The sequence below is a fragment of the Pseudonaja textilis genome, chromosome 2 (genome assembly GCF_049901715.1).
Source record: "Pseudonaja textilis isolate UNSWEBS1 chromosome 2, rPseTex1.2, whole genome shotgun sequence".
Lineage (NCBI taxonomy): Eukaryota > Metazoa > Chordata > Lepidosauria > Squamata > Elapidae > Pseudonaja > Pseudonaja textilis.
In genome coordinates, this window is record NC_141991.1 from 108,466,396 (window position 1) to 108,489,900 (window position 23,505).

Here is a 23,505-nt window from a genome sequence, read left to right on the forward strand (position 1 = left end):
TTAATTATATTTGATAAATTTAAATATATATAACATTAAATCTAGTTTAGATATTTTTTGTCCTGGTCTGGCCCACTTCTTTATAGAAACTACACCTGGTCTAGAGAGCCTGACCCTTCAATCTGAAAAAGGGATTTGGCTTACTGAGCTATGGGAACCCAACTACTTTTTGCTGTTTCTGTGAAAATATAGTCACCTGTCATTGCTGCACTTTATTGCCCAAACTCAGTGCAGACTCTTCTGTATCAGATAGGACACTAAGCACTAGATTATTGTTGTTGTTGTTGTTGTTATTTCAGACACGACATCCATGCCAACATCCATTGCTTCCACCAAGCTGGTATTTTCAGGACCCAAAACCATCTATCAGCAAGTCTTGGCAAACTCACACCACACAGGTCCCTCCAGATCAACCCCTGAAATGGTGCCAGAAGTCTCCAGTCCCTATCCCATGAAACTGGGTCTCAGCAATAAGCCTGCTTTCAATTTTGGGGTGCCCCTTCCGCCAAGGCCTCCAACCATGTGTCCAGATGTGATGCAGACTCAGCAGCGCCTGGAACAAACCAGTTCATCGTTGGCATCCACCCTTGAGGCTGCCGAAAAGGAGATCATTGCAGAGGAAGCAGACAGGTGATTAGAAAGAAGGCTTTGAATGAGGCATCTTTGAACGGCACTGGGGTAGATATCCAAAAGCAGGATACAGTTGCTCCATTTGTTATAAAGAGCACTTATGCGCAGACATCATGCTCCAATTCATTAGGACCAAATGTGTTCTGGTTTTTTTTTTCAAGTTCAGCTGTAGGTTTGTATGAAATTACATATATGCTATTTTGTCTTTAATGGTTCTGCCATTTCTTCCAAGTTATGGTGCTACGGCCAAATTTCTCTTCCCCCACTGCTACCACGTAGCAACATGAAAGGGCCACAGAACCGTCTAAATTGGAACAAGCTATGTAGATCATTTCTTCAAAACCACATGTTTTTGCACCCTGTTGTAATTGTGATAGCCTATTCTTGCTCAGACTTCAAAGCGAGCAAAACCTATGTAGCAGCTGGGCTCATGTGGGTGCAAGAGAGAGATAGTCTCTTATACCAAGCTTGGAAGTTGTTGCCAAAAAGTCAGCTGGTTATGTTCCTCTTTACCAGCCTCTGTTATTGACAGGTAGCATCAATCTGTATTGACAGAATTTCCAAGTCACCTTTAGACCAGTCTTAGTGTAAAGTATATTGCCATAGTTTTCTTCGGAGTTTAAATGCATAGATCAGCATGACAGACCTAGAAAAAGTAGTCCTGCTTATGTAAAAGATGCAGCTAATAAATGACCTTTTATTAATGATAAAACTTCATTACCTATTCTCAGAGAAAGAGTTTTGGAGGCAATTCCTGTATCTGTTTTAAAAGGGGAAATATAGCTTTTATTAAAGGAAGAATCACCACTCTGAAGCAGTGGGATAACTAACCAGCATTTTTTTTACTTTGTCAGGATTTAGTTTTGTAGCCATAACTAACCACCAAGACTACCCATCATTTGAAAAAAATTAAAGTGTGTGTGTGCGTGTGCAAGAGAGAGAAAGAGAGAGAGAGAAAGAGAGGAACTTTATTTTTTTATTTTTTTTATTTTATCAAGTGATTATAAGATAACAGGTATAAGTATAAACATAGTTATGAATACATGAAATGGATACATATAGGAAAAATAAAAAGAAACAATAGGACAGAGATGGTAGGCACATTGATGCACTTATGCACACCCCTACAGACCTCTTAGGAAAGGGGTGAGGTTAATAGTGGACAGTCTAAGGTTAAAGTTTTTGGGGTTTGGGGAAGAAACCACAGTCAGGTAGAGTATTCCATTGACTACTCTGCTGCTGAAGTCGTATTTCCTGCAATCAAGTTTGGTGCAGTTTACCTTCAGTTTGTATCTGTTGTGTGCTTTTGTATTGTTATGGTTGAAGCTGAAGTATTCATTGACAGGTAGGACATTGCAATATATAATTTTATGTACCGAAGGCGGTGTAGTTCTAGGTTTTCTAGGTCTAGAATTTCAAGTCTGGTGGCATAAGGTATTCTGCAATGAGTAGAGGAGTGGAGAACTCTTCTTGTGAAATATTTCTGGACTTTCTCAACTGTGCTAATATCAGATACATAATGCGGGTTCCAGACTGATGAGCTGTATTCAAGTCTAGCAAATGTTTTGTATGCTCTAGTTAGTAGTGTGATACTACCAGAGAAAAAGCTACGTAGGATTAGGTTAATAACTCTTAACACCTTTTTGGCTATGTAGTTACAGTGGGCTCTCACACTTAGGTCATTAGAGATGAGTAAACTCGCCTTACCTGCATGTGCCTAAGGAGGAATTGAGCAGGAGCCAAACCTGTTAGTTGATGTAAATGCTTAAAAGTACCCATTACTTTTGCTGCTTCTTGTGGTTTAATTGTTTTTATATATTTTTAATTTTTTCCCCCATAAATTGTCTTGTGAGCTATCTGGGGATAAGAGTAAGCTGCAAATATAACTCATTCAAGTACACGAGCTTTGTACTTCAAAATATAAGTTGCCATTTTTGGCACATTAAAAAAACTTTCCATATGTGGATATATTTTATAATATATTCAAAGGTGCAACTTAAGATAAACATCCAACATATTCAGCCATGAATTTTTTTCCTATTTTCTTCTTTCAGACCAACACACATTGCTCCTCTGTGTTGAGGTACATGTTATCCAAAGCCTGTCCATGATAGCTGGACAAGATAGAAAATCCTAGGAATAAAACTCCAGCACCGCTAAATTAAATAATAATTGGCGGCTTCTTTCTAAGATCAGATTCATCTCTATTCTCTCTCTCTGATGGAAGAATTGGTCTAGGTGTTCTTATTCTGAAAAATGTACAGAAATTTAACAGCAGCACCTTAAAGACTGAAACGGCTGTAAAATATAATTATCATGAGTATGAAAGCAGTCCATTTTGGGGAAGACATTCCTATTAAGAAGGATAAGCAATTGTATCAAGCGTGTGAATGAAATGATCTTCAGCTCCCACAAAATTCGACCTGTCAATTTTGCTCAAACCCTGCATTCATTTGGTATTTCTCTTCTTCTTCTGCAGCTGCTATGGGACAACACACTCAGCCAAGAACATTCTTGAAGACATCAGCAACATGTTCAACGACCTAGCTGAGCAGCTGGATGCCATGTTGGACTGAGCACCAGCTTCTCGGCATGCATTATAATAGGTTCCCGCTTCTAACCTGACATATATAAGGTGGACAAGCTCTGAGATGAGTCTCACAAGTACTTCTAGTTTCTCCTCCTGCACTTTAGCATCTTGCTTACTCAACATGTTTTGCTGGATAGAGGCTCCCAGATCTTCACTTCCAGCTGGAAACCACCCCCAAATAGCTACTTATGCTCTGGTGCTTTCTAGCGCTTTGACACAAGATGAAGCAAGCACTCCAATGCAGATTGACTCGGTTTCTACCTATACACCAGAGCAACTGTGCTGCCTTATGAACTAATGGTGCACACCACACTGCAGTTGTAAAGGGGCAGAAGTATCTCTACTCAGGCTAATTGTGGAATAAGATTATCAGTGTCACTGTGAGCTTCTCAAAAGGTCTCCTCCCGCCACATAGACCTACATTTCTTCTCAAAACGAACTCATTCTTTGTTCATGGATTTTGTCATTTCAATAGTAGAAGCATTGTGTCAATTTCTTCAGATATAGTGGTTCACTGGTTGGTTGTTGGCAGCTTGCAGGACAAGGCAAATCCCTGAGGCCATTTCAGCATATCAATACAGAAAACACTATATAACCAGTGGGCTTTAAATCTCCTTCTGTTCAAAAAGTACATGCCATAGGCTGTGATTCACAAAAAAAAATTGCACACAACATTTCAAAGCAAATGTTTTGGGAAGAACTGAAAGCTACTTGACCACTCCCAAATCGTTTGGACTTATGCAATGTATGGGACTGGAAGACCAGAGAGCAGAGAACCTTGTCTTCCATTTCCCCCACTTTCAGTAGACTCTGTGAGAGAAATACCAACTAGTTTAGCAAAACCCCTAGTGCAGAGGTCCCTAACCCCTGGTCAGTGGCCTGGCACCAGACCACAGCATGCCAGCAACCGGTCTGTGCAAACAAGCAAAGCCCCTTCAGTGGGACGCAGGCAGCATGCAAAACCATGCCTCCTCAGGTCCACGGAAAAACCTTTCTCCACAGAACCGGTCCCTGGTGCCCAAAAGGTTGGGGGCCCCTGCTCTAGTGATGATTATAAAAATATGCTAACACGCCAACTGAGTTTCTGTTGTAGCTATATTAAGTGATTTTTTTTTTCACTTACGGTGTTCTTCTCTGCAGGGAACAAAACACTTTTGACAGTTAATTAGAGCTGTGGCCTTTTTAGGGAAATGAAAAACGGCAGAATTTGGGCTCCAAACGTTTGCAGAACTGCCCCACTTAGTCCTTTCCCCAGCTCAAAGAGTGCCTATAAGCTTATTATTAAACTCACGGACAAGAACCTAGAAGACAAGAGCCAAGCTATGGCTATGTTGCCCTACTGTATTTCAGAGATGATCTTCTTTGAAGTGAGAGAAGGGAGAAGTTGCACACAAATTATGTTTATAAGCTACAGACTATAGCCAAGATTTTTTTTTTTAAAGTTATGCCTGAAACTATGACAATGCCCTCCCTTTTGAAGATTTTTGCTGTCTTAAAGGGTTTACCAGGAGGGTAAGGGCTCCCTTCATTGCTAGGAAGCCCTCTGCTGATAGAACCCAGAAAGCACAATTCTTCCTTTTCTCAGTGATGAATCACAAAAGGCAAGTGCTTGATTTCTTTAGAAATAAAAAGGGGGAGGGAAAATAGTAAATAGGACTGGCAAGACAAAGGAGCCTTTTAGCCGTTCTTTGCTCTAGGTCTAGTTTCTCCTCATGTTTGACTCTTTTTATCCAGTGTCAAGTGGATTAGTCAGCCTTTGGTTGACTACTAGGGCTGTAAGAGTAATAGCTGCAACTAGTGGCACTTTTCAAAAAGGCTCCCTATAAAACTTTTTTTCTAAATAGATTATACATTTCACACTTTACTGACTGGCAAAGCTTGTTTTTTCCCCCCCACTATTGATAACTGTAAAAAAATTTAAAGATATGTATATATTTTTAAAATGTGGGTTTGTTATATATTTACTAATCAAAGATCTGTTGTATTTTATGATCTGGGTGGAACCACATTACTGTCTGAGCCACTAGGAGGCAGTAAAATGCTTTTCTTTCTTCTTATCCCTGAGAGAATCCAGTCTGTTTGGTTTTTTATTTGCTCTTTCAAAGAATGCTTATTTTTAAAGAATTCGTAGTTTATTTTAAATATATTGTATGCTGTGTAAATTATGTATGGATGCAGCTGAGTCTAACCGGCCTTGGAGTAGGAAATGATGGGGAAATTACTTCATGAGAACATCTGACATTTTTAAAAAGTTTAAATCTTGTTAAATGTTAATCATGGCTTATTGTTTTCCACTAACACACCTTACAATTTGATGGTATTAAACAGTGGAAATAATTTTCCCTTTTGATGGCCTTGCCTGGCTGGCTGAGTCGCCTTTTTTGCTTTCAGATGAATTGACTGTGTGAATATATTATTAGTGTTAGCAGATGGAGCTTAAGGGACTTTACAAGTTTTCTTTAGAGACCATAAACCATGAGTGCTGACTTTACAATTCAGGTACAGTGTAATATACAAATTCTCAGGTCTGAGTGTGTAAAACATTTCAAAAGGAGCTGCCAAAGAGAAGAAATAGGCCCTTCCTACTCAGCATGTTAACAGAATAAGAGACTTGGAAGGTACATTGGAGGAGCAGGAGACCCTATTTCAAATGAATGGTTGTCCAGTCTCTTCTTAAAAGCCTGCAGTGATTGAGCACCTACAACTTCTGAAGGCAAGCTGTTCCATTGATTAATTGTTCTCACTGTTAGGCAATTTCTCTTTAACTCTAGATTGCTTCTCTCCCTTGATTAGTTTCCAACCATTGTTTCTTGTTTTGCTTTCTGGGGCTTTGGTAAATAGCAAATCTTTGTGGCAGCCCCTTAGATATTGGAGCACTGCTCTCATGTTACCCTAGTCCTTTTTTTCACCACTTCTGCAACCGTTCTTCATATGTTTTAAGCCTTCAGCCCCCTAATCATCTTTGTTGCTCTTTTCTGCATTCTTTTCCAGAGGCTCTACATCTTTTATATAACATGGCGACCCAAACTGGATGCAGTATTTTAAGTGTGGTCTTACTAAGGCTTTATAACTTTAAAGAAATTCATGCAGCTTTCTATACACAGTGGAAGTCTGGCACACCACATCAGACCTCACAGTCTACCACTAATAAAGGCAACTGTTCTATTAGCCACTTTGTGAGGTCTTTTCATTCCAGATCTCATTAATGTTATTTTGATTTAAAATATTGTGGGTGAGGAGAACAAACCTAGCCAGTTGTCACTTAACCACATCACAAATAAATCATTCCCTCCAAAGAACCAACCTTACAAACATGTAGGTCTCTAGTTGAAAATGCTTTTCAAGGAGCATCCTTGAAGAGGTTATAAGGTGAATTCCAAGCCTCATAAAGCTGCTTTCTCCACTATATAAAATCTTTGTATTTCCCCATTCCTGAGAGCAAGAGCTCTTCAGCCATATATGTTGTCAATCTCCAGAACTCTGCTCAGCTAAGCAAGTGGTATGGCCTACAATGAAGTCTATCCAATTTGTTCTCCAAAGATGATTTGCAAAATAAAACAAAAAAAAACCATTGCTATATCAAAGACAATCATTTATTGCCATTCATATCAGGTGCTCTTGGTTTCTTTATACAATTTACAAGTTTTAATACAAATCTATTTTACATCCATCCCAAAAATCTTAAATATAAAATGTACACCATTTAAAAACAAACTGTTAAGTGAAATTCGTTCCTAAGGCAATGCCCCACACTTTTCTGAAGCCCTGTCTGACTAAAGGCAGCAAGTTCTTCAGGAGACCACCATGAAAAAGGCTTTTCAGTCATGGGATAACTCTAATTGAGTACCACTAAGGAGAGATGAGAATAGGAGAGGAGGAGGAGAAAAGTCATTTTTAGCTTTGAGAGATAGAAAAATAATAATTATAGGAAGCACCTTCTCTAGGAGACTTGGTTTTCATCCACTGTTATATATTAAAATGGCCTAAGAGGGTTTTTAAAAATCTGTTAGGAAATCCTTATTCCTACAGCAAAGGAACCCCTCCCTTTCTCCACATCCTGGCATTTTAACCTGGGATTGAGCAGGTTACTCAACCCCAAAAAGGATTCAGATCATGGACCACATCGTAGCTTGTTAATAAAATGGTTGTGTGGACCAGAATACATATTCCAAACCTCATTGTTCTTAGAAATCCAGATAATAATAAATTGAGAAAATGACAGGCTTTAACTATATGTGGACGGCAGCAAAGTTGAACAAAAGGAAATGTCTAGGCAGTAAACTATTTAGAAATGTAATAATAAGTTACTGATCACTTTCCCAAGGCCAAATCAATTAGAGGTCACAAATCAATAAACTCTGCTTGTTGTACGTGGAGGACCATAGATCAAGTTTCTAAAAATCTTCCAGATAGAAAACCTTCTCTTTTTTTCAGAAAAGTGTCCCAATACTGTCAGGCATCAATCTGTGATTATTTCCTGGCAAAGCTGAATATCATTTTGCCCACTATGGAAAGATAATGTCCCCTCAGAGCACTGTGGGATCAGTCACAATCAATCAGTAATTTTAAATACAGCAGTAAGAAATGAATTGGGATTGTCTCACCCTTATCTATGGCAGTTGGGTGTGTTACGCTGCAGCTCAAAATCTGACCAAAACAGTTTTTAAATTAAACATCTCCCACTATTTTACCTGCATGTTATGTCTGGGACAGCCTTAATATGGATCATACAATATAGCCTTATTATAGGACAATAATCTGAAGAAGTGGAAAGAAAACTGAGAGCAGAACATAATGGCGCTAGCCTTCTGCTTAGAGAAAATTACTCTTCATAGCTAAACTGGCCTTTTAAGAAACGAGATAGGGGTAGGGGTATGCAGGTTCCCATCAGAAAAATATCTTTTCTCGGGGGGCAAGACTTTGGAATGAGGTATTTTGTGTTTGTAAGTTCACTAACTCGAGATTCCGCTCAAATATGCTTTGAAGTATACGCAAGGACGACATTCAGCTAAAGGCCTCTCTCTGCTGGGCCTGAGAAGTGACCATCCAGCCCATGGACTTGAGGCAGGAAGAGATACGGCCAGCGTCACCTGCCTTCACGCATTCAAAGCAACTGGAGACAGTTGCCTGCAAATGTGCTCTCACAGAAGGAAATACAAACTCCTGCCACAGCTCTGGTTCAGGCGACTTTTGGGGGACACTTTGACTTCCATGTTTACCATTTCGCATGGATTCTTGTGGCTTCCCAGTCCTTGGGTGTGTGTGTGTGTGTGAAACATTACCACACATACCCAAATCTAGCCAATTAGCATGGAGCGTTAAGAAAATATGGCACCTGGCCAAGCTGAGAAACCCACAAACTAACTTTCCCCATCAATGCTCTCACTGTATGGATGAAAGGCCTGGCTTGCTAGTTAGGGATAACAGACAACATCATGTCCCAGGGGAGTTTAATTTGAGAGCCTGCCTGCAAGTCACTTTTGCATCCAATTCTCTCCAATACTTTACTTCAGCCGTGGTTTGTTCCTCTCTCTTCCAAAGGGCAGTCTCACCACTATATTAGGAGAGGGAAACTTTGCTGCTGCAGCTGCAGCTGAGGGCCTCTTTGGGCCTTCCTTGCAGGGCCTAGCAGGACAGGGAAAGCCAGACACACTTGAACAGAAGCAGCCAACAGCAGAGAGGTCAACAAGTGACAATTAAAGATTAAAATCATGGAACCTGAAAAAGTTATCAGGGACAATTTCCTGCTCTTAGATCCATGCCAACCGGAGAGATTCCAAGAAGCATCACTGGAGGAGGTCCCAAAATAAATAATGGCAAGGACAGCTGTCTGTGTGTCATTGTCCCAATGTCAACCCTTTGCCTGGACCCCTGCTGACCTTTCAATCAGACCATAGAGGGATTCCTCTGTAAGGCTGTTGCTCTCCCTCTCTCCTAAGTGACAAGGCTGGGCACAAAAGGGACATGCAGCCCTCTAGGGCACATCCAACGTGAAGGGATTAAAAAGGAGAATTCATGCCCAGCTTAGTTTCAAACTGCAGCTTCTGTCTCTTCTGGTAACGCACCCGAACCCTACAGAGAGAAAAAATAAATAAATGAAGAAAAGACAACAGGAAGTAGTGCTGTTCCTATAATCTAAGCTACCCTAAACATTGCTCAAAGATTTTTTTTATACATTCCCATGATTTGATGCAGCTGTTTTTAAGCTCTTTGGAAAATTATCAGAAATTTTTCAAGTTAACAGAGGCTTTTCTGCAAGAGCAGCTTCCCCTTAGTAAATCTCCTGTGATGCAAAGATGCATTTACAATGGCTCATCTAGGAAAAAGCTACTACATTAGTTACCATGCAGGCTTGTTTGGACAGTTCAGTAAAGGAAGGCAGCAGTAAAGAACAGCAACTAAGCCCATTAGTCATAAAAAACCCCAAACGAAGGTGCATTAACAGTTCTATCTGATACACGCACTGCATGCACAGCAGAATTTGGAGGCTATCTGACTCGAGTCTCTTTTTTTAAATAAGCTTCCTTGGATAACTGGAAATAAAATGATTTCCAATTATATCATGATGACCTGCAGAATATTTCCACATTGCATATTTGTCAAAGGGTGCCTTGAATTCTTGGCCTCCTCTACGGGCCTCCCTCCATGATATGGGTTAATGCTCCTTTCCTTTCACAGCTGTTTTGCCCCTAATCCTTGTCAATGTATTCTTGACCTTCCAAAGGCGCCAGTTGGACAATGAGACAAAATTACTGTTGTACACTAAGTAACTCTGCACCTGGTGGCACAGTGGTTAGAAGGCAGAATTGCAGGCAAACTCTGCCCACAGCCTAGAGTTCCATTCTGATGGAGCTCAAGGTTGACTCAGCCTTCCATCCTTCCAGAGTCAGTAAAATGAGGACCCAGATTGTTGGGGGCAAAAGGCTCTATAAACCACTTAGAGAGGGCTGTACAACAATGTGAAGGGGTATATAAGTCTAAGTGCTATTGCCATTGCTATGGCTAAATAGCACAAAATTATTCTCCCTTTGAAGAGGGAGGAGAGGGAGGAGAAGGACAATAATGATTTCCTTTAGCAAAATAGGAGTTTTTCTTTTTAACAAGAGAAGCAAAGAGCGAAGGGGAAATGGGAAATAAGAATACCATACAGGCTTTAAGGCTATTGCTGAAAAGAGCAGAGCTAGTCTGAACCAGCAGGACACACTTCATTTGCAGTCCAGGTTTGCAATACACATGCTCTGGCCTACACTAGGCATACTGTGGGCAACAGCCACCCATCTTCAACCTTCACCAAAATGCTTTCATGTTGCGTATATAAATAGATATATTTGGTGATGTCGTGGTATATGGGATTGGCCTTGTGAGACAAGGTAAAAAGGCAACTGAGTTGCCATTTTAGGCAACTTAGCCCATAGTATGAATGTGGGCAGGGCAAGAGGTTCACAAGAGACTGTCCCTAGTTTCTTGAGCCATAAAGGGGGTGTGGAATAAGATATATTTTCGGACTTGCAAGATACTGTTAAAGAAACCTGACAATCAAGTAGAATTAGCTCATCTAGACGTGTCTCCTGTCTGGTCTATCTCGCAAGGCTGAAAGATTTCTATGCATGATGGAATGCTTTTTTATCGTTTTGTATGAAGGTGCTGCAGAAGCCAGTAGCCATAAGGAGGTGTCAACATGGAGCTCTCATGCACACCACTCATTCTTTGGACAAAGGGATGTTGTTTCTTTTTTCCTTATCAATCTAACATAAGAAGGAGGGAGGTCCCTCCCTACCTGCTTTAACAAATTCCAAGACTCATAATATATACAAGATACCTGAAGTACTAGAAATGCTAAACAAGGCTGGACTACTCAGTGAGTTACTCTTACCTGATTTCGTGGAGTTTGACAGTCTCATTGATTATCACCACAAGGACAAGAGAGAGCAACCCCAGCAGCCAGGAGGCCATGGGAATGTCATTCACTTGGTAAGTCACTGGAGACTCAGAATTCACCCACAGTTTCAAGTCCACAAAGGTCTGAACAACCTGGCCCAGCAACCTGTAATATAAGAAAACAATCTGTGAGCACCATCATTCTTGGAAGGGAGATGGGGTCTTCTCTCAAATGTGGCTGCTGGCAGAAGAGAAGACATAGTGGAATACACAGAAGCAAGAAGGAAACCTTGGTGCTGAATTTTAATAAGAGCCAATGGGATCCACCTCATATGGAGGCAACCTGTGAATCTCAAGGTGCTGTTTTACTGCAGATACCAGAGCTCCTCACCACCAGATTGGATGGTTGGAGTTATTGGGAATTGTATTTTAGAGTATCTGAAGATCCACGGGTTACCCATTCCTGACACATCCACAAAGAATCTTCAAGATGGTGGTGTAGGCCAGGAGATCTTACCCTAGGGACTAGAGAGCCCTAAGGTGTCCATGGATAGATTCAGGAGGGTCTGTGAATTTGGATGGGAAAAAATTATACTCCCTGACCACTAATTATTATTTTTTCTTTAATAAAGAATGTAGACAGCAAAGTAATTAATACGTGGCCTCTAAATTGCCAAAATATGGATGAATTTCAAAAAATCTCACTATCTAGAATTATTTAAATTATTTTTGATACATATATTGAGCATATGTTGACTGTTTTTTTATAGAATCTATGTCTTTTATGTTATGCACTTAAACATATAGTTTCTGGGAATGTATCTGTAGGTTTCACCAGATGTTCAAAGTGGTCCATGATACAATAAGATTAAGAATTCCTGCTGTAGACCGTGAAATACATTAAAAGTGCCAAAGCTAAGGAAATGATTAGAAATCTGAAAAGAGACACAGAAAATTGTGGCATTCCCGAAACACATATCCATAAAATGACTGAAATATGATGCTGTTTCCCAGTCAAACATATATATAAAGGTGATAAAGGATATATAAATATATATAAAGGTGATAATATATATATAAATACATATATATAAAGGTGATAAACATATATATACTTAGGTGATAAAGGAGTATTGGTTAAAAACAAAGCCAACTTGTTAAAAAAGGCTGACTAGATTCAGCTGCAGTTTCTAAGAATTAGGAAAAGAGACTCACACAACCACTACTGTCAGAGTCCACCAGAAGTTAGTGAAGGGGCTTTTCTTCCACAGTGGTTTGGTACGATGGACATGGGTGACTGATATAAACACTGCAAAGAAAAACCAACTTGTTTTTTATTTGCAGCTTTGCAGCAGGTAGGGTAAAATCTACCCAACCGCAGGCAAGACCATTCCTTACCACCATATGAAGCAAGGACTAATAACCGCTTACCAATGTGTAAGACAATCATTCCAGCTGTAAATTTCTGGGCTAGGAGAATAACATTGGAGAAAGTTCCAAACCAATCTGGCGGACGTTCTGCTCCACTGGGGGGAAAAAAATGGATGGATCAATGTTAAAGGAATAAACATGCTTCTTGTAAAGGAATGGATCAGGAAGGAGCCTTATGAGTAATCTGTAGGTGATAGGGGTTCTGCAATTCCAATTAGATACCTTCTTTTATTGGATTAACTGGTCAACCACAGATGGTCATGGACATAGCATTATAATAAGGCAATTGGTGACCAAGAACTTCTTGAAAGAAATATGTGTCCATGTGTGTATATATGTGTATGAATGAAAGTGAGTGAGTGAAGGAGAAGGCATTGGCAAAATTACAACACCTATATCTACTTTATCAACCATGATAATTATGGCAATGTAAGGAAGGTACCTTCTAGACTAAATTATGGCCTCAACAACTTGTTGAAATTGACAGATTTAAATCTGAGATGATCTCAGAAATCCAGAAAGAGCAGAGTTGAATTAATGTAACCAGTATCTAGCAGCAAGGAATTTAATTTTTTGCCCACATGCTCAGCCACACAGCCTGGAAAAAGCATCTATTCTATGACTCTTCACACTTCTAATTTTTTTAACTCTGGGAAAAAATATTGTAGGCTATGCCAGCTTGGAACAAAATATTTAAAAATGTCCAGCTAAACATTGCATATACCTACAGCACAATGCTTCCAGCTGCTGCATTTGGGAAGTTCAAGAGATCTCTGAAGCCTACCTTTGCAGCACAAGGGAGAAGCAGCCTGTGACATTCATGCTGAAGTTGGATGAGTTGAAGTTTGCACAGTAATCTTGCAGCAAGTAGCCAAAACAAGCCAAGCAGGAACAGATGGTGAGGCTGAACTTCAACAGGAAGCAGAAGAGGAAGTAATGCTGAGTCTACAAACATTGCCAAAAAGACCAGTGGTTATGTGGGGAAGATGACTTTAAGTAGCCGAGTTGCAATTGCAAAAGAGCCAAATTACCAGTTGCTCCACTATGCAATTGGGTTGCTACTTAAAATAAACTGGATTGTCATAGGGGCCACATGGTTGCTGTTGCTCTGTGGTCTAGGAAGGATGAAATTAGCCATCTCCTAGTGATTTGGAGGAAATGCATTGCTGGTTTTTTGGGTGGCTTTCTCAATGTATAGAGTCCAGAAGATTTGGTTACTTCTCGGTTACCGAGAAGAGCCCTTGAAAATCAACCACAGGGATTAGATGTGAACTTCTAACAAACATACTGAGAAAATCCTTACACAGCAGTAAGTTCCTCTGAAGTTAAAAACAAAAACACTTGAAACCATCAGTATCCACAGAGCAACCAGGTTCAAAAACAGTCCCTCCATGCTTGGTCCAACATCACCAGCATAGTTTCCAAACCCCCAGCATAGTTGCCTTCACATTCTCATAGGCAGAGGCTCATGAGGTTTGGTGCTATGGAAATTTCATGATAAGAGTACAGTTTAAAAGTATTGTATTGTTTGTGAGTCAGCAGCAAAGAAATTTAATAAATAATTGGATTTAGATCTGTCTGATGCAAAAGAGGAAAGAAAATTTGTTTAGTCCCAGCCAGAAATCTAACAGACTTTTCTTGCACAAGTTGGAACCTGGTCAATAAGGTATCTATTGGAAAGGAAGGGGGGATCATTTATAAGCAACTGGCTAGACAATTAACCCTTTGTAAAGTTTCCTTGTACCCCAAGCAAGTAAGACATCCAATTGAAACATTGCCTTACCTTTTTAGGAATGAAGATCAAGTTTTTCCCAGTCGCCATTGACATAATGGAACTATGAGGGGGCTTTCCCAGAAGGGACACACTTGAAAAAATAATAAGGTAATTAATGTGAAAGATAGTCTAGAAGAGGGATCTTCAAACTTGACAGCTTTAAGACTTGTGGACTTCAACTCCCAGAATTCAAGTCATGTTGGCACAGGAATTCTGGGAGTTGAAGTCCACAAGTCTTAAACTTGCCAAGTCTGAAGACCCTTGGTCTAGAACATTAGAATGCAACAAGCATATGAAGCCGTTTAGACATCTTGTCAGGCTCACCCCCAAGAACAAGAGAGATGCCCAAGTTCAGTTCTTTATTTGCTCACACCAATAGACAGAATCTTGCCAGGCTATTCCCAGCCCAGCAGATATTCTCTGGGAGATTCCAAGGAGTGGCAATCTTAGTTATCTGTCTTTGACCCACTGTGGGACTGTGTCGCCGCTTGTTTTGCCCCTTTCCTAAGAATGTTCCTTCCTTCCTGGGAAACTGCCATTTCACTGCAATCCATCATACCACTTCCTCCTTTGTGGGTGCCCTCCATCTACTTCTACATCGAAAGTGAACAAAGTTTTGTGATCAGAAGCCACAAATTTATTTTTAAGTGTTATTAGTTGCCAGGGACCACTAGAATCAAATCAGTAACACTGTGACATTACAAACATAGTGTAAACAATTTCTGTGGAGGATAGTAGCTTCAAGAAATTCATGGTTTAAGATACTGTAACTCTCACTAAAGAGTTGCCACAGCCTTTTTTCCTCCCCTCCATAATCAGCAGGAAATTAGTCAACCAATGTTTACCATTTTTCCTTTGCCTTTCAGTGTGCTGTCCAGAGGACCACCAAACTGGGGCTTACAGTAGTTTTAAGTTGCCCATCCCTGGTCTACAGTGATAGAGGCAGTCAACAAAATCAGTTCAAGTGTATTAACTTATGTTCTGCAAAGAAGTGCAATATTTGCCCACTGTGTCATTCACTGAGGACTCCCTCATATTATAGACCTCTAGCACTAATGATGTTATCTAGTTGGGTAATGAAACATCTGCAAGAAAACTACTGAGCTCAGAGACCACCAAAGACCCCCTCAATTCAACCCTGAGTTACAAATATTCTCCTTTATTAGAGAGTAACTGCTGTATGGAAATTGTTCTAGTAGCTTCAATAGGGTGGCTAGAATATGAAAATCAAATCCAGCATTCCATATCTTAAATTAGCCCTTCTTAACTTAGGAAAAGAAACCACTATCTGAAAATATGGAGGGGGGCGGGTATTACAGATAGCTTACCTTAGCAATGGGTAGCAGAAGCACGAAAGCCACAATATGTCAGTGGTACTGAGAATGGGAGGCAGTTGTGCCAGGCAAGACAAGAACTACATACAACAAAGCAAAAGGCGTCATCAGAAGCAAAGCTGGAAATTGAGGAATCAACAAAACATCAATGACATCTAGAATATTAGAATTCTTTATTGACCAAGTGTGATTAGACACACAAGGAATCTGTCTCCGGTGCAAAAGCTTTCAGTGTACATACAACAATAGTGATAGATCATTAAGAAGAAATGTATAGTGAAGATCTGACTATTTCTGAGGGTTTCAAAATCAACTTTTATTTATTTTCAAAAGAAAAATAACTTACTTCTTTTTAGAGAAATATTAGTAGCATACTGTATACCCCATAGTGGCAATTGTAACTCTGCTTGAACTACTCTGAATTATGCCCATGTAAAACACTTACAGGAAAACTCAAAAAGAGATCATGAGGAATTTAGATAAGACATCTGCTTACTGGATACACACATACACCTCTTAATTGCTGTGCTTCTTTCCCCCTAAAAAGTAATTGCTAACATCTATTACCTCCAAAGTACTCTCTACGTTTCTTTCATTTTCCTAATGTTTATTTTGGGAAAAAAACAGGAAATAACAAATTAGATAAGATTAGAGCAATCTAATTTCTATTACTGGATTCCTGGGAGGCTACATTCTTCTACCAATATGCTTTTTCTGCTTTGTGAAATTGTTTAGGATAACTCACCTGAATGATGACCAGAGTCAGCTGACACTGCAGAAGAAAAAGGAAGCACTTCCGTATGCCATAGGTTGCATGCCGGGCCTAAAAGTGAACACATTTTTAGGATATTATTAATGTATGAGCAAACCAGCAAATCTACGACTTACATCAGAGGCTACTGCTACAATAACAGACAATATTTTTATTAGGAAGCGATTTTTCAGAGCAAATACTTTCCAAAAAGGTATGGAGGAAGGCAATTAATACAATAAATTAATCTACTTTTAATTAATCAAAATTAAACAAATCAAATGCAAGCCTTTCAAATGCTTTCTCAGAATTCAAAATAATTTTAAGAAATGAACCATTAAATTTCTTAACCTACTGAATTATATTCAGACACCACTTTATACTGTAAAGGGAAACATACCAGAAGTTTACCTAGATTGATTTGAAGTATACTTTTGTCTAATTTAGTCTAGAAGCTAGCAGAGATATTAATACGTTAATACATTATGATCATAATTAAGACGAGAGTTTGATGGATGTCACAAAGATACGTTCTACCCTCTTGAAAGAACAGTGGACTTACTTGCTCTATAAGTCTGATGATCCCAATTGTTTCTTCGGGACAAATAGACAAGGAGCAGGATAAGCTATTCAGCTGGCCAGAGAGCTGAAGAGGCGTGAGCTCATCAGAAATATGGGTCAGGTTTGTGCTGGTAGCATAACCAAAGGTCTCCCAGGAGCATCGAGAGGGATAGAGAGGATCCAATGCTATGCTGTATAGGTAATATGACATAAGGAAGATTAATGCAACAGGGGAAAAGGCAGAAATAATGAAATAAAAAGTGATCTAAAAAAATACGATGCTGGCTGTAAGCAAACAATGAAATTTGTAGATTGTATGTTAGTGCTTAACCAAGAGGACCATTGTCGTTGGCAACTAATCAGCATGTCTACATACCACTTCCAGAATCTGAGGCTACATTTTCCAGTGTAATTTCATTGAAAAATCGCGTCCCAGATGTTACTGCCTTACACTTCAACTCTCTTCTATACGTTTATTTATTTAGCATATCAATAATGTATTAAAGTAAGATAAAACCATAATAAACCACCATAATATGGAGCCATAGATTTGCAGTAGGACAGATGTTATACTTCGATACCTAAGGATTCTAAGGGGTAGGAATTATAGACTACCTCCACGATGGTGCACCCCGGGCAACATTCTGTCTTAACAAAGTGGCAAAAAGTCTATACACATGGCAACCAAACGGGATATTGCATCCCTCACAGTTAAAAACTAGAGAGACAATGATTAGACTTCAACAGTTCTTTTAAGAACTCACTGACAAAAGATATCATGACTTTAAAGAGAAATGTAATGCCCAGCTTTCAAGACCACAAAAAGGGGATGAAGTGGCTAGGAAAGGAAAAATCAATTCAGTGCTAAACTTCAGCTCTATGCTCTTACGGTGCTCTAAGAAAAGTTGGGTTTGAGAGTTGTGGTTGCTCTCTCCTGAATCAGACCACACACAATTGTCTTCCATTATTGATTGCAAGGGAGAACATGTAACTGTACTTTCAAAGGCATGAAATGCACTCTGAGACAAAGCAAAGAAAAATGGTCATTTTTAAGACTCAGGGATGTTTTGCATAGCCTGAGAAATGAAAAACAGCAGAGAAGTCATCCAAAAAGCAAAGAAATCAGGAATGAGGTCATATACTGTATTTCTCAAAAGCCGAAGATTAAAGCCTGAAGGCTGCTACTGTCTTCTTCTTACCTGATATCACTCTGGAGGAAAAGGCAATTGTTGCGCAAGTTTGCAGAGCTACCCAGGCAGCAAGTGACTTCCCCGTACTCCTGCATGATCTTGATCATCTCACACATGGCTGGCAAGAGAAAAGGGAAAAAAAGAACTTACCCCTCTAGCTTTCATTGTTTTGACTAATTTTTATTTTTATACAGGTAAAAGACAAATACGGAAATGTTATAAAGAAAAGGAAAAAAAATAGAAAAGAAAAAGTACAGAAAAGAATAGCGTTAAAGAAAGAAAGAAAAATAGCTACAGATGAGACTTCCACCCTTCTTTACAGAGGTTGCAAACACTCATTATCCTCCTCCCTCACCTTACAATAATCCCTCCCGCCACTTATTCATTTTTTTTCAGTTGTCAAATCTAGAAATCACCATTTCATTTTGAATATTTCTAGTAAAAAATTGTTAAAATTTTTCCCATCTTTTAAAGAAGTACCATGTTTCTCATATAATAAGTCCGGGTCTTTTTTTTTTTTTGAGCCCCGATAAAATGGCTAGGCCGTCTTTTCAGGGGTGACTTAATTCCCACCCCCCTTGCATCTTTGGGCAGATGGGCGGTGATGGCTTGGATGTTGACCTCGGCGTTGGTGGGGCACTTCGTATCGGGGTCAACGCAGGCAGCACCATATCCGGGTGTGCAACAAAAGTACTTCCTAATGGCAAGCCCCCCCACCATTTCGCATGTTTTAATATAGGCCTTAATTTGGGGGGAGGGGCTTAATTTCATTTCATGCCTATAAAACATGCTGGGACTTCCTATTGGAGGAGGCCGTATTGTTGGAGAAACAGGGTACATATTGTCCTGTCTCTGAGAGAGTACTGTTTTGTTAACAATGCCAGCTCTACCACCTTCACTATCCATCCCTTCATTGGGGATATTTCAGTATCTCTCCCTCTTTGGGCATATAATAATCTTCCTGCAGTTACCATATATAAAACCAGTCTTCCATAAGTCTTTCCTAAACGACTATGCATACATTCCAATAAAGAGAGTTCTTGTTTCATTGGCACCCTTTAACTTTTCATAGGGCCTTTCAATCTGAGCAACAAAGAATCCAGCCAGCCTGACCCTCACTTACTTTCTGGGGTGGAATCTGTAAACAGAGGAACGAGCAAAGGCACGTTGTCAATGTTCTGCAGGTGGGGTCTCACCTGGTGGATTCCCCGGGGTAGTTTGGCCTAAAATAAACAAAGCAAACAAGCAAAAGAAAGGTAACTTATTAAGATCCATAGTCCTATAGTCAGATGCTCTGCAGATATATATATAAGAAAGCCACTGTCTGCTCTTACCAATCAAGATGTCCCAAATTCAGTGCAATATAATCCAGTTCTAATATCCAGTAATCTAGGAACTACAAACTAGATCAAGCTGGTATCTCTTGCAAAAAGACTCAAGTGATGCCACTTACATTTCCTTCCTTCCTTTTCCACTTTTATTATTTTTAATAAATAACTCAAGGTGGTGAACATATCCAATATTCCATCCTCCTCCTATTTTCCCCATAATAATAATCCTGTGAGATGAGTTAGGCTGAGAGTGTATGACCAGCTTTTATGGCGAAGGTGGAACTAGAACTCTCAGTTTCACAGTTTCTAGCCTGGTGCTTTAACCACTAGACGAACTTGGATCTTAATAAATATTTGGCTCATTATTGAGGTTCTTCGCTAATAAAGTATTTAATGAATGAAGTTCTTTACTAAGAAAATATTTTCTTTATGTAAATTAACAGTTCTAGATTCATTTTTCCTAGATTCTGGTCTTGTCAACCCTTTGAGGTAATCCAGACAGGAAACCAAATACTAATGCTCCTAATACTTACCATAACCATAAGACTATAGTAAAAGACTCTTGCAAGTCTGAAAGAATTTATCTCTTTCCTTGCCTTTACTTTCTATAGAACTAGGAAGGGCCCCTTCTGAGATGCTTAATCAACCCCCAGTCATGAAGACTTCACAAAAAATAACTATTGGAAATAATGAAAATTTACTGTAGATATATTCACGTGTATATGTGAATAATTAAAGTTAATTTTCAAGACTGAGATAGCTAATTATTTTTCTCTAAGCCAGTGAAATAATTTTTATTCTCCTTTTTCAAGACATAATTTTCAGAAGGGGGAAAAAACCCTCCTTTGCTGCAGTGTCTGGAAATCCTCCAAGAGTTGATGTACAGTGATGCTGCACTGTAATTTCTAATGTGACAAAAAGCAATATCATTAAGCAATATCAAGCGATATCATTAACTATATTGTTAAATACAGAAAGAGCTGCTGTATTAACTTCACTGAATTAAATTTAATTAAGTCAATCAAATGTAGCTTTTTGTCTTTCCCCTGCATACTTTCTCTTGACTCTACATTCAGAGTTCTTAGCGCCAAAAAAGTTGCACAGCTATGTTCTGCAGCCAGTTGGCATCACTTCCTTGTGTCAGATTATTATATCTTTTGAACTTCACTGGTACACGTGGGTTTCTGCTATTTGGACGGTCTATAAAAGGTGTCATAATGAACTCTAATCTCCCATTACATATGCTAATACATCCATGGGAATTTGAGGAAGCAAACTGTTAGATTAGGTAACATGTACCATATATATATTGCTTTAAGTCACGCTAAATTAAGCAGAGCTTTCTTCTCAATACCTTCCCACCTTCCTCCCTACTTATTAAGCATACAATTATGCAAGCATCCAAAGCTGCAACAATTGCTGAGAATCTATTCTGGACAGGAAGGAAATGTCAACTGTACCCTGTTACAGTCCTCCAGGAAACTGGGGATATCACTGTCTGTTGGCTGGAAGCTAATAAGATCTGAGTGACCTTCCTCCTCCATCAATAGAATCCCCTCCGCATCTTCTCGGGAGACTGAGGACAGAGAAGACAACAACATGAAAACAGAAGACTGCTATTGCAGCTTTTTATGAATCTCTAATGCCGGGCACTCCCTCCCCAACATTTCCTCCACAAGGCACTGTGACAGCCCAGAAGTGCAAGTGCTGATTTTCTGTGTTACATCAGCTGACAAATCCCACTCAACATTCCTAAAATAAAAGATGTCTTAAACAACTCATCTTAGTCAGTGTCAAAAGCATGATCTCATATTCAGCCAAGTTTTAACTACATCTAATGCCTACTAAGGGAGTGTATCAAGTAGAAAAGCTTAAAAGTACTGATGCTTCCAGGTGGATGGTTGATAATACTCTGTGGTGAAAAGACAGGTAGCCGTATAGGGAATGTTTGCTTTATATCTGTATTTTGGATGGGATCCATGGATTGGGCGAGAGATGACAAGTTTGGGAGAAGTGCTAGTTCCACAAGGGGGGGAAGTAACAGGCAATAATATCTCAGTGATAATGGGCAAAGGAAGATATAGTAGAAGACAGAGGGCAGATTACTCTTGGGAAGGTAAGAGTCTGGATGGAGAACAACAGATTCAACTGAATTCTGGCAGGAGTGGCTTTGCGGTTTGGGGCCCTTTGGTTCTAGGATTACATGGTCTTTGGTACTATGACCAATAGACACTATGCAGGATCTGGGACTCTTCAAGTTGTGTCTAGGAGAACCTTGGCCCAGCTTTGTACTGGGCTCCAGTTGCACCTGTTCCTGGATCAAGGGGCCTATTCATGGTCACTCATGCTCTGGTCACTTCCCAATCGGACTATTGCAATATGCTTTGCATGGGGCCGCCTTGAAAAATTATCCAAAAACAGCTGGTGCAAAAGGTGTGAGCAGTTGTGCGTGTTTCTGTTACAGGGCACATTACACCTCTGCTGCATGAGCTGCATTGTTATTGGCTTGTTTCTGGATCCAATTCAAGCTGCTGATGTTGACTTTTAAAGCCCCACCGTTGCATAGGACCAGGTCATCTGAGGGACTGCCTTTTCCCGATTTCATAGACTTGTCCCACTGGATCCAACAGATTGGGTATGTTCCAGGTTCCATCATCTAAGGAGTAACATTAGGCTACTCTAGGGGGCAGGTTTTTTTCTGCTGTGGTACCCATGTAGTGGAATATTAACTCAGATAACTGAGATCCAACATACAATGAAGAGCAAATCTGACAAAATGTTGGCCACAGTCCTTCATAAAGTTTATACTGTGCCAATAAGAGCAGAAAGACACAGCTGTATTTCTGCACTTATTGCATCCATGGATTGCCATCTAGTGGTCCTGTTTAAGATGACTTGGTCCCTCCTAGGGATGGATGGGTCAAACGAAGGACCACTGTGAGAACTTTAAAAGAACTTTTCAGATAAAAGTGCCATATTCACTCTGAGCTGAATTCCAGGCGATGCTAAGTTGACAGAAGCATGATCTGGTGTGGTTATCTGGAAACAGTTTGAGCCTTTTGGTCCCAAGGGAGGGAATCGGATTCTCAAAACTGAGATTGTAGTGACTTACTCACGGGTTCATGTCCCTCCCTGTTAGTCAAGGCCTCCCCAAGAGATAACTGTGGCTAAGTCCAAGCTGTGAATGCAACTTTGTCTGAGGGGCCATTCTGTCTGTGCTTAAGAAGGAGATGCCCCCCACCCCACCGACTCCTCAAGAAACCTTCACTGGATCCAACAGTTCTGCTCAATTTTTGATCTGTCTCTAACTTTCCTTCTTGGGAAAGGTTGTTGAGAAAGTATTTGGGCTGCAGCTTCAGAGGTCTCTGGAAGAAACTGATTACCTGGATCTCTTGCAGTCAGCTTTCAGATCTTGGCACAATCCTATAACTGTATTGACTATGCTTACGGATGACATCTAACAGGATCAGAATGTGGATAGGATGGTGGGGGTGAAGATGCTTTCTAGATCCAAAGATTTTCCATCTTTGGTTCTGAATGAATTGTGCTGCCTTAGACAAGTGTGCAGTTTGAGGGCATGCTTACACTCATGATTTCTGTTTGAAGATAGGAGTCAGCCATGACTCAAATCCAATTTACGTATCATTCCAGGATCTGGAAGCCCTATCCCCAGTCACACATGCCTATTCATTTTTTTCCCTTGATTAATGCAACATGCTCTACACAGAGCTAACTTTGGACCTTTAGAAGCTGCAGCTAATTCAGAATGCAGCAGGGGAGGTTAATTATGAATGCGCCTTTGGCAACCACTGTAAAACATCTGGGAAATTCCCATTCCCAATGTTACTAACACTAGGGTTTTAGGGTTAGGGTTGGGTTAGATCTCTTTGGTGTCCTAGTCAAGAACTGATCTCAGGAATAGATTCTTAGAGGTTCTCCAAGGAAAGGGACAGTTACAGCTTTTTGTTCAAACTACTTCTTGGACCACATAAAAGACATGTGAAACTCCCATTGCCAATTAAAGGAAACTAGGGT

At 39.9% G+C, this 23,505-nt stretch overlaps 2 protein-coding genes across 9 annotated transcripts in view; one reads left to right on the top strand and one right to left on the bottom strand.

The window, feature by feature from the left end:
* The window catches only part of CASKIN2 (CASK interacting protein 2), a 100,840-nt gene extending 94,454 nt beyond the window's left edge, over window positions 1–6,386 (top strand). For all 6 annotated transcript variants that reach the window (XM_087924888.1, XM_026701981.2, XM_087924885.1 and 3 more), the window contains 2 exons: window positions 300–630; window positions 3,110–6,386. In XM_087924888.1, coding sequence (XP_087781014.1) covers window positions 300–630; window positions 3,110–3,206 — 428 coding nt within the window. In that variant the 3' untranslated portion in view covers window positions 3,207–6,386. The remainder of the gene's footprint in view (window positions 1–299; window positions 631–3,109) is intronic.
* Window positions 6,387–6,791: 405 nt separating this feature from the next.
* The window catches only part of TMEM94 (transmembrane protein 94), a 64,114-nt gene continuing 47,400 nt past the window's right edge, over window positions 6,792–23,505 (bottom strand). For all 3 annotated transcript variants that reach the window (XM_026701976.2, XM_087924890.1, XM_087924889.1), the window contains exons 20-31: window positions 20,931–21,046; window positions 19,263–19,362; window positions 18,149–18,257; window positions 16,951–17,140; window positions 16,383–16,460; window positions 15,632–15,717; window positions 14,313–14,394; window positions 13,314–13,474; window positions 12,530–12,624; window positions 12,314–12,407; window positions 11,094–11,264; window positions 6,792–9,292 (exon numbers count right to left, since the gene is read on the bottom strand). In XM_026701976.2, coding sequence (XP_026557761.1) covers window positions 9,220–9,292; window positions 11,094–11,264; window positions 12,314–12,407; window positions 12,530–12,624; window positions 13,314–13,474; window positions 14,313–14,394; window positions 15,632–15,717; window positions 16,383–16,460; window positions 16,951–17,140; window positions 18,149–18,257; window positions 19,263–19,362; window positions 20,931–21,046 — 1,355 coding nt within the window. In that variant the 3' untranslated portion in view covers window positions 6,792–9,219. The remainder of the gene's footprint in view (window positions 9,293–11,093; window positions 11,265–12,313; window positions 12,408–12,529; window positions 12,625–13,313; window positions 13,475–14,312; window positions 14,395–15,631; window positions 15,718–16,382; window positions 16,461–16,950; window positions 17,141–18,148; window positions 18,258–19,262; window positions 19,363–20,930; window positions 21,047–23,505) is intronic.